This window comes from Arachis stenosperma, chromosome 3, assembly GCF_014773155.1.
Source record: "Arachis stenosperma cultivar V10309 chromosome 3, arast.V10309.gnm1.PFL2, whole genome shotgun sequence".
Taxonomy (NCBI): Eukaryota; Viridiplantae; Streptophyta; class Magnoliopsida; order Fabales; family Fabaceae; genus Arachis; species Arachis stenosperma.
In genome coordinates this window covers 13,327,130-13,338,705 of record NC_080379.1, presented here as the reverse complement: position 1 = coordinate 13,338,705, position 11,576 = coordinate 13,327,130, and the positions used below count along the sequence as shown (strand labels likewise).

The 11,576-nt window shown below is 33.6% G+C and overlaps 2 protein-coding genes across 4 annotated transcripts; both read left to right on the top strand.

Moving 5' to 3' along the window:
• The first annotated feature begins 1,614 nt into the window (after positions 1–1,614).
• On the top strand, positions 1,615–5,661 carry LOC130965524 (pentatricopeptide repeat-containing protein At5g03800). Its single transcript, XM_057890283.1, has 2 exons — positions 1,615–4,306; positions 5,184–5,661. The coding sequence occupies exon 1, from the start codon at positions 1,615–1,617 to the stop codon at positions 4,270–4,272; it is 2,658 nt and encodes an 885-aa protein (XP_057746266.1). The 3' UTR covers positions 4,273–4,306; positions 5,184–5,661.
• A 542-nt stretch (positions 5,662–6,203) lies between these two features.
• LOC130970632 (sulfite oxidase-like) lies at positions 6,204–8,962 on the top strand. 3 transcript variants are annotated; one of them, XM_057896770.1, is made up of 5 exons: positions 6,204–6,571; positions 7,054–7,372; positions 7,478–7,593; positions 7,695–7,745; positions 7,818–8,962. In XM_057896770.1, the coding sequence occupies exons 2-5, from the start codon at positions 7,298–7,300 to the stop codon at positions 7,831–7,833; spliced, it is 258 nt and encodes an 85-aa protein (XP_057752753.1). In that variant the 5' UTR covers positions 6,204–6,571; positions 7,054–7,297; the 3' UTR covers positions 7,834–8,962. The 3 variants fall into 3 exon arrangements, with proteins under 3 accessions (XP_057752753.1, XP_057752751.1, XP_057752752.1); XM_057896768.1 differs by having other exon boundaries at positions 6,204–7,372; positions 7,818–7,852; positions 8,314–8,962; XM_057896769.1 differs by having other exon boundaries at positions 6,204–7,372.
• Positions 8,963–11,576: the final 2,614 nt, after the last annotated feature.

Sequence of the window (11,576 nt, the reverse complement as noted above, 5' to 3'; positions counted from 1 at the left end):
TAAACTCTTAATGATTCGTTGGTTTATGATTTAATTATGCTTAGATTGAGTTTTTGCAAATTCTGATGATTGATGGCAAACTTTCATGTTGGCTTTTATTTTTAGATATTTCTTGTGTTTTTAATTTTTGTTGAACGATTATTTGATTATTGATTAGCTCTGATTTTGCTGTGCTACTGTTTTGTGTTGTGATTTTATTATTTTGATTTACTGATTATTGATTAAATGTTTGTGCATATAACCTCTGTCTTGTAAGTGCTTTAACTTTTGTTTGTGCCCTACATTGGCAGAGAAACTATATGATTTTGTCAGCTACGCCTTCTCAGGAGCCTGATGAATATTTTGTTCAGAAACCACTTTGAATGATTATTGATTAGCTCTGCTCACTGTTGTTGTGCTCGTTCTTCTTTATTCTGAATTTTACTGTATTGTTGTGCCTTTTGTGCTCATTGTTTTTAATTCAATGAAGTAATAGATGAATTGAATTAACTCAATTAACTAGTTAAGTATATGATCGAATATTTGTTATTGGTTTGGTTAATTCAATGATTTTTGTTTTGTTTTTTGTGACTATCTTAATGAGTTCAATAGTAATATAATGACTAATGAATGATAAATTGTTAATAATTATGAAATCAAAGGTTATATTAGATTTTGGTTGATGTAGTACTTTATATTTAGAAGACATTTTAAAATTTATATTAGACTATAATTATATTTTAGATTATTTATTTACAATTTATTTATTATTTTATATAAAACGATTTTTTTGGTTAGACCATGGTTGAACCGGTTGGATCACTGAACCAATGACTAGAGCGGTTCAATGATCAATTCGATTTTCAGAACCTTGTTTTATTTTGAGTTGCATATGCTTGTAATTCAATCCTCAAATACAATTGATGGAGACAATAAAACACTTAATGATGGTCATAATTTTTTATAAGTAGTATCTGTTTAGTTGAAAATTTGTTTTTTTAATGTTATTTCTTTTGGTGGTAGAACATTTTGTGTTGCTGTTTAAGTCCGTTTTGATTTTCTTTAATTATAAACTTTGATATTTAAAGTTGTTTATAATCTTTCAATGTTAAATTATGAATAATTTATTGTGTGAAATAGTAAAATTTTAAATTTTATTACCTTAGAAATTATTAAATTTAAATATTTAAAATTATATATTGAATTTTTTTATAATTTTATTCTAAATTTAATTAAACCAGTTCAATTCTGATTAGATTTCGGTTAGACCATTAAATCATTGAATATTTTATAATTATAAAATGTTTTGATTGATACTTGATAAATTGATAGCAACAAAGAGCATGAATGTATGATAAATACGTATCTGCCTCTTCTGTTACATCCCATTTTAATAAAGATTTAATTTTGAAGCGGTAAATAATTTTTCAATTATGTTACATGTACACTAAAATTAGTTATTATAATCCACTACTAAGATATATATATATATATATATATATATATATATGTATATGTGTGTGTGTGTGTGTGACTGAAAAGCGGGGATTTAGTAGGCTGCTGCAGGTACAAGAGAGGCCACATAGGAATGTGAAGCCTACTAATAATGATAGTGATAATCATTATTATCGACAGATGGCATCCCTCCTTCTCCGAAACACTTCTTTCTTCTTCTCCCCTCTCCCTCAGTCAAACCCCTACAACCTCAAAACCCCTTCTCTATTTTCGTCCTTTCTTCACTCACACTCACACTCTCAATACAAACCCTCCATCAAACTCAACCACCATCATGCTCTCCTGCCCCCTCTCCTCCAATCAACCCTTTCCCACGACCACCAATACCCCCTCCTCGACTCCCTCTCCGCCTCCCTCCGCTTCTCCCCACACCTCGCCTCCGCTGTCCACGCCGCCCTCCTCAAGCTCCAAGAACACCACACCCCACACCTCTTCACTGCCCTCCTCCTCGCCTACCTCAAGCTCAACCTCCTCCCCGCCGCCCACCGCCTCTTCCTCTCCCTCCCTTCTCCTCCAAACGTCGTCGTCTATTCGTCCCTCATCTCCGCCTTCTCCAAGTCCAACAACCACCACCATCGCCGCCACGCCCTCCTCTTCTTCCTTCACATGGTACATTCCGATGTTCTCCCTAATGACTACGCCTTTGTCGCCGTCTTAACTGCTTGCATTCAAACCCAAAATCTCCAATTCGGCCAGCAATTACATGCCGCGATTGTCAAAACCGGTTACTTGGACTCTGCTTTTGTTGCAAATGCGCTTATGGGGTTGTACGGTAAGTGTGGCGGGCGTTACAGTTTGGTTCTCAAGCTGTTCGATGAAATGCTTCAAAGGGACATTGCGTCGTGGAACACTGTTATATCCGTTGCCGTGAAGGAATTCATGTATGATGATGCTCTTTCGTTGTTCCGTGAGATGCAAGCAACGGATGATTTGAGAGTGGACGATTTTACCCTCTCCACGCTTTTGGCTGCTTGTTCTAGAAGTGCTTCGGTGGTGGAAGGTTTCCAAGTTCACACGCACGCTATTAAGGTTGGGTGGGGGAACAATTTGAGCGTTGGCAATGCGCTTATTGGGTTCTACACCAAGTTTGGGACGATTGATGATGTGGTGGATTTGTTTGAGGAGATGAATGAGAGGGATGTGATAACTTGGACCGAAATGGTAGCGGCGTACATGGAGTTTGGGTTTGTAGATTTGGCAATGGAGGTGTTTGATGAGATGCCGGAGAGAAACGTGGTGTCTTATAATGCTTTATTGTCTGGGTTTTGTAAGAATGGGGAAGGTTTAAAGGCTTTGGATTTATTTTCAAAGATGGTGGAGGAGGGAATGGAATTAACGGATTTCAGTTTGACTAGTGCAGTTAATGCTTGCAGCTTGCTTGGTGACTATTGGGTTAGTAGGCAGGTTCATGGGTTTGCTCTCAAATTTGCTTTCGGATCGAATGCATGTGTTGAAGCGGCTTTGCTTGATATGTACACGAGGTCTGGGAGGATGGGAGATGCCAGGAAGATGTTCTGTAGGTGGGAGTTGGAGGAATTCATCTCTGTGGTTTGTACATCCATGATATGCGGCTATGCTCGAAATGGGCAGCTGGACGAGGCGATTTCTCTTGTCCAACATAGTCAATCGGAAGGGAAGATGATCATGGATGAAGTTGCAGCCACTTCGATGCTTGGTATTTGCGGGACTATTGGATGTCATGATATGGGTAAGCAAATTCATTGCCATGCTGTTAAGTTTGGTTATGAATCTAATATCGGAGTTGGGAATGCAGTTGTTAGTATGTATTTTAAGTGTGGGAATGTGGATGATGCAATTGGGATGTTTAATGGTATGCCTTCAACCGACATTGTTTCATGGAATACTTTGATTTCCGGACATCTTCTACAGAGACAGGGTGATAAAGCATTGGAAGTATGGTCAGATATGCAGAAGAAAGGCATAAAGCCTGACCAAGTCACATTTGTTTTGGTCATTTCTGCTTACAGGCTAACTAGCTTGAATTTGGTTGATGATTGTCATCGTTTGTTTAATTTGTTGCGAAACGAATATCAAGTTGAGCCTACTTGCGAACACTATTCTTCCTTCATCAGTGTTTTGGGTCAGTGGGGTCTTCTGGAAGAAGCAGAGGAAACCATCAAGACAATGCCTTTTGAGCCTTCAGCTTCTGTTTGGCGTGCTTTGCTTGACAGTTGCAGACTACACAAGAACACAATCATTGGAAACCGGGCTGCCAAGCATATTCTTGCCATGGAACCTAAGGATCCATCAACCTACATACTCATTTCAAATTTGTATTCTGCTTCTGCAAGATGGCACTTGTCTGAAATGGTAAGAGAGGATATGAAAGAAAAGGGATTTCGCAAACATCCGGCACAAAGTTGGATCATTTGTCAGAATAAGATACATTCATTCTATGCAAGAGATAGATCCCATCCCCAAGAGAAAGACATATATAGCGGATTGGAGATTCTAATCTTGGAGTGCCTAAAAGCTGGGTATGAACCTGATACAAGTTTTGTTCTGCATGAAGTAGAGGAATATCAAAAGAAAGATTTTCTGTTCTGTCATAGTGCAAAGCTGGCAGCTACTTATGGAATTCTGATGAGCAAACCAGGGAAGCCAATTCGGATTGTGAAGAATATCCTTCTCTGTGGGGACTGCCATACATTCCTAAAATATGTATCCGTTGTCACTAAGAGGGATATTTTTCTTAGAGATTCTTCAGGATTTCATTGTTTCTCCAATGGCCAGTGCTCTTGTAAAGACTATTGGTGAAACACTACATGATCCATGTATACTGAAAAGTTTTGTAAGTTTAGAGATATATATTATTTATATTATAAAAATGTAGTTCAGATGTTATTTGCAGAGATATCCTAAATACCTGGCATTTATTGATGTATTACATCTAAGAGATAATAACTGGATATAGTTCATACAAAATGTAACATTGTTGAAACTGTTGTCTATTCTAATTTCTAGATTATTTGCACCAATCCAATTTTACAAACACTAACATCTACTCACAAGTTGTTGAGTGTCTAAAGTCCTCCATGGGTTCAAATAATACTTTTTTAAACTTTATTGTGTTTTATGTTCCAGTTCATGTAAGTTTTATAAAGTAATTAGATTAATTTGATGAATGAAGTTGTATGGGAGAGTGGAATGATGTAAATATATGATGATGGATAAATTAAACAAATAGATAATTGATGAATGTTGGAGGAGCCAACCACAACTTTCATGGCTAAGATGATAGTTGTTCTGACTAAATCAAATGTGCACTAGGACTTTTTTCACCGACTTCCAATGTCAATTGGTTAAATATGTTTTTTTTTTTAATTATTTGATTTTCTTGGGTTTTCTGATATTATATATATACACCTTTCTAGCTAATATGTATCAATTTTATCAGACTATTTGTAGAAATGACTATGGCCTTATTCTTTTTCTTCTTAGAATATCTCTGTTTAGGGGGTTAAAATTAGGTTTGAAATTTTCATGAGTTCCACATATAATCTTACACATCAAGCTCATCAATGAAATTTTGGACTCATTTTTACTCCTCAAAACAAAAATACTCTTATTAGTTATTACTAATAAAAAAATATTTACAGCCTCATAGATTGATGCTATATGGCTTAAATTTCTATATATGTTTCTAATACTGCTGGCTGGTTTTGCAGATAGATTCAGCTGCAAATATCTAACCTGAAAAGGTTGAAGACATTTGGAACTTGAGAGGAATATTAAACACTTCATGGCATAGGGTGAAAGTTCAAGCCGGTCACTCAAACCTATAAAATAAAATTTAAAGGAAAAAATCTTGTCACTATGCAGCCTTTTTTTTTTTAATTTTTTTTTTGCCTTACATTCATTATAGTGACTGATTTTAGTGTATACATAGCATGACTGAAAGATCATTTACTGCCTCAAAATTAATTCCTTATTAAAATGGGATGTAACAAAAGAGGCAGATACGTATTTATCATACATTCATGCTCTTCGATGCTATCAACTTATCAAGTATCAATCAAAACACTGAACATTTCATCCAGAAGCTTCAATTCTTCTTATTCACATTATTACTCTGCAGGTACACCATCTTATAATTATGAGACACTTTTCTGTGGAGATTTTTTTATGTTCCGTTTTTGAAGTTTCTTCGACCCTGTCACCAAATTGAAAATTTTGTTATGTGAAAGTTCTCTGTTGTTGAAATTCAATCATTCATCTTATTATTTTCTCTTATACAATATGTGAAACACTTGGATTTAAATTTTATATATAGCTTGAAGAGGCTACTGAAACTTTTTCAGTTTCATCATTGTAATGCGGGCTTAATCTATTTCCTCTCATATTGTATGCATGTTTGTTTATTCTGTTTGGTTAATTGTTTCTGGAACCCTAGAATTGCACACTCTTAATTTATCAGTGTTCTAGCAATACAGTGGAATTCGTTGAACTCTTATAGATATAGAATGGAATTGAACTTCTAGATTATGACTTCTCTCACTCACTTATTGCAGCAGATAAATTTTTCTATGCAGAAACTACAGTATTTGGATTATTTATTGCAGTATTATTCTCTCTTCTGTGATTTGGAAGTTGTAGAAGTAGTTAGGTGATATGTTAAGATAGAATATTACATTTTCACAGACTTTGTTGCATTACTTAGTTGTGGAAAAGGAAAGTTATGGGTGTGTTTGTTGCTGATTCTCAAAAAATTGCTTTGACAACTTGATTTCAGAAACTGGAAATAATTTTAATTAGAAGCTACTCTATTTAGTTTATTAGAAGCTACTCTATTTAGTTTTTCCAGAAAAGGTTAATTGATTTTTTTCTTTAATCTATACAATTATGTCAAAAATGATTTTTTCAGTGTGTATATATTACTGAATTTTTGTCAGAAAAAGCTAAAACAAACGCATCCTATATACATCTTTCATAATCCAGCTAACTTTCTTTATTAGTCAAATGAAGATCTTTATCTAGCCTGTGCAGCACCCGAGGTTTGTCATGGTGGTGCCCTTTCTCACGATTCCATCTACTATTGTTTGTGCTGCCTCATATTGTAATTGTTGCACTTAAAATTACTGTTAAGTTTCTATAAATTTTAGCTACAGATACCTTGAACATGTGTAAAACTCTGATTTGTATTGTTTCATTGGGAAATCTGTTGACTAGGAATTTTAACTTACTTGATCATATATGCTTTAGCTGTTGTTAAAAGCAATATTTTTGGAATATCGTCTCCTGTGAACTCTTATATGGAGTGTAAGCTTCAACTGTGAGTTGATGCTAATTTTAAGTTCATATTTATTTTAGAATGGTTATTTTAGGTATCTGGGAACTGAATCAGTCCTTTTTTCCCTTTGATTCCAGTTAAGCTAACTCATTTTTTCCCTTTGTTTCCATTTTCTTATGAACACCCAAATATTTAACATGATATGATTTCACTTGTTATAGACCATAGACCACTGTGACTCCTTTTTAAATATTTATAACTCTTCCTAATTATTGTGTCTTGTCATATGGATTTGGATGTTTTATTAGCATTCATACGCTAGGATTTGGATTTTATCCTTGGGCGCTCAAACACCACAAAGTGCAATGTGACAGAAAGAGACAGTACGCTGGGCGAGTATGGCCTAAGACTACCAATTCTCTCAAAGCCTCACTCCAGTTCCACTCCTTTCTTCTCTTTCCCCTTTATTTCATCCAATCCTTTCCAAATTCCTTCTTTAGACAATCTCAAACTGACCCCTTATCCTCACACTTCAAAAGAGAGAGAGAAGAAATGCCTAGGCTCACCGCACCTTCAGATTATTCTAAAGAGCCTCCTCGTCACCCTTGTCTAAAAATTAACTCCAAGGCAAGCCTTATAGTTATCCTAATTATTCCCAGGTCTCATGTGGTTTCCTAAATATTTCATTTAAGTTTTGGAGATTATCATGCTTTCATTTTTTCCTTTTGACAGGAACCTTTCAATGTGGAGCCACCACGCTCTGCACTGACATGCTCGTACGTTACTCCTTCAAATTTCTTTTACAAGAGGAACCATGGCCCAATTCCCATCGTTGAAGATATTGAAAGGTTCCTTTTTTTTTCTCCTGTTTTATGACCTTTTTTCAGCTTAAATATAAATGGAAAAAATAAAATTAACTTTGTCTATAACCTACTTGGATGAGGAGCAGGTACTCCGTTTTGGTGGAAAATTCCAAACAGCTTTTCATGAAAGATATCAGGTTAGTGCACTGATTGATTCTATGGATTTGTCAAATAGGAATTGGTTACTGACCTGGTTATTTTGGTGGCAGGATATTGCCCAAGTAATGTCACTGCCACTTTACAGGTTGGTCTCAAATTAATAAGGAACATGATTTATTTCCTTTTTTCTTTTCGAAGGTATTTTTGTTTTTGGTATACATACTACAAATGAATTTGAATTTGTCACTCTACTTCTGTATGCTAATCTATGTTAATCTATGTTAATAAGTCTTATTTTGAGATTCTTCATCAATCTCAACTCAAGGGAGATGTGAGTTCGTGGAATACATGTTCACTGCAAGGAATTGTGAGACCTCCCATGGGATGATCATATCCACCTCCCATGAGATGATCATATCCAAACTCTTCCTCAACTTCACTCAACTCTTAGAATGAAGCTTGGTTCAAATATGAAATGGGAATCACATAATGCTTTTGATTATCTCCGACATACACTGCAAGATAACCCTTTGGGACTTGTACGGATTTTGAAATTGCTTGCTTAGCTGAGAATGATGCCTTTCCCCATTTTTCTTGTGTATGTAGGGAATGGAAAGAGCAAGGGAAAGCTCTAGTGCTTAAGAAGAACGTGTTCAAGTATTGACCTTCAGATTGCCAGGGAGTTGTGTTGTGTTGTTTCTGAAGGTAAGAGAAATGATTGTTGAAGGGGGTTAAAAGATGGGGTCATGCATATAAAATCACGTGATGCTGCTTTAGATCATAGCCTCCTACATGTTAGTTCACGCAACTCAATCGTAAGGTGTAACAGCCAACTAGTATATATATGTGAGATGAATTATTATGAAGTTGAAAGCTATAGATAAATGGACTTAAGAGGCATCTATGCAAACTAAGTCTAATGTTGCATCATGTTTCCCATAGTTTGAGAAGTTCCACATTATGTTGCCCTTGAAAGGTGAAGTTTATATAAATACTTTGTTTAACAAACCCATAGATAAGGTCCTGAATCTTGATCATCATTTATTGATTTCATTATCAGCACCTAAGACACATGTGAGATGTTACCAACTAATGGAAGAGATATACAGTACATTGCAAGAGCAAGAATTAGGTTTCACTTGTGCATTAATAAAGATTTCTATCAATACCATGTGATTTCTTGTGATCCCTTGTACATATTATGGTAGACCCCCATCTTATCAAATATTATTTCTCAAGGAAGCCGTGAGTAACTATATGCAGTATATGTACTCAAACAACAAGGAAGATTTCAGTTATGATAATCCAAATGGAGGTCTCACAATTCCATGCAGTGAGGATGCATTTCTAAACTTGAGTTCTCAGTTTTCCCTTGAAACTCAAGTTTTTTAAGAACCGTTCACTTGCTTATAGTTTTGTTAGACTGATGATCTATATTCACTTGTTCAGTATATCATTTGAACAAGTTAAATTCATTAGAGAATTGAGATATAACAATAGCAACAAGTGTTTTAAGTTGCAATAGTATCATGCCATAAGTTCATAACTACTTGCTCATTCAGAAAAAAACTTCTACAATTCCATAGGAATGATGGCAAAATGGAAAGTCTCCATAAGACAAAGAATTCTGTACAAATATCTCTCAACTAATTTATCTACATACTAATAGCATGATCTACATCTCATTGAAGCGAGAATCGATGCTTAGAAACTCATCCTCACTGCACAGAATTGTGAGACCACCCATTGGATGATTGTATCCATGTTCTTCGTCAACTTGACTCAACAATTCTTGAAATAAAGGTTGGTTCAAGTATGATATCAGAATCACAAACCGCCTCATGTTGTCTCCAACATAGACTGCAAGATAGCCTTTTGGTACTTCAAACCCCTTGGAAATTGTTTTTGCTGCCCTTCTAATACTTGGAATGCAGAAACCCATATTGTATATTGATTTTTCAAAGAATTTGTATGAGAAATAAGTATTTGAGTTAGGATACTTGATCCATATTAGGTTGAAAACTATAGGTAAAAAAATTATAAAAATATTCATCAAAATATAACATGAATAAAATAAAATAAGCTGCAAATATCAGTAATAAATAGCTAAAATTTAATATTATATTTCTATTTTAATGTAATTTTATGAGTGAAAAAAAATAGAAATAAAAAAATGAAGAGCAAATGATCAGAATATATTACCAAAACTCTCCAAATCAGTCAAAAAAGCCATGAAGTTATCTCAGAAATAAAAACTGGGGAGCAAGGTAAAAATAATCAAAATGGGCCTTTTATAGCTCAACAAAGTAGACTTTCCTTCGGGCTTTGGCCCGTTGAACCCAATATACTTTTATTACACGAATAAAGACCTGTCCAAAGCAAAACAAAAGATAATAACCCAAGAAATAAACGTTTAAAAAATGGAAAATTCTACCGTGCTTATACATGTTTTCAGCATAGTATGCTGACTTCGTGTGGCAATACTAAAAAACGACACGTGGGGTGGAAATGGTTGTGAGACACAGCGGAATAGGAAAAGTATTGGTTCTGCGATTGAGAATAATTATACATGAAAGTTTTATAATTAGGTGTTAGGCTAATGGGCCATTGATTTGTGGGCTTAGGAACTCATGTTTTGAAATGTATACAAAGGCCATAAAGGATAATTTATTGGGTTTTTGTTTTATTTAACATTACCAATGAATGTGGCATGAAGGGAATTATTATTGTTATATTGATTCATGATTATGATGAAAATATAAAAGTTATTAAGTTAGTAAGAGAGTTCGGTTTAGTTTAATTTAATAGGCATATCATGAAATGTGGAATGACAATCAATTTTTGTTTTAGATGAAATCATTGATTTTTCAGAATAGAAAGAGTATTTTTTTAAGTATGGTGGTAGAAATAGAATTTTTGGTTTTTGGTTAGGGTTTACTAATAGAATTATAGTAACTAGATTAAGATCCGTAAATTAATTATACTATATATTATAAATTTAAAAATATTATATTATTTATAAATTAATTAGATAATTTATAGATTAATATTAAATTTAAAGACTCATTTATAAAAAAATTTAGAATTTGTGTATAATTTAATATAATTATTTAAAAATAAAAAACAAATAAAAATAAACAACAATAATAATAAAAGTTTTGTGAAGTTGGTCTCTTTTTAAATATAACTCATATATTTTCTAATACTTTTATATAATAATTTTTTTTATATATTTTATCATAAAATATAATTAATTCTAAGAAGTTATGTTTATTTTTATTTATTTTTATGAATATTTTTTATAAATAAATTATTCAAATTTTAAAAAATAAATTATATTTATTTGTTGATATTTTTGAGTAGATGGTGGTTTATAGTGTAATTTTTGAAGTATTTTTTTAGTATATTTAGATATTTTATTTAAAAAAAAGAAAAATTAATTAAAAATGAGAGGAAGCAGTGGTTTGAAGTGCAGTGGTTCTCATTAGTTCGTATTTTTCAGCTAGCCACTTGAGATTTTTTCAGAATTTTTTTATTTTATTTTTTTTGGACCTTCTTTATTTTTTCATTTACTTTTAACCAATATCAAACAACCCACCACATGAAGGAGAGTTGGTCCATTACCTAATCATCTATAAATTAGTGATTATCTTCTATTTATTTATTTTCTACAAATCAATCAAAATGGAAACAATAGAATCACTTCACATATCTCGTAGTTTCATACTCACATTTATCCTTGGCTCCACGTGTAAGTATCTTGGCATGACACCACATGTAAGCATGTGATGCTTATAACCATCATTAGCATCATAGAATCTCCCTTAAAAAATTGGGAGGAATGATAACGCAATTTGAGAAAAGAGGAG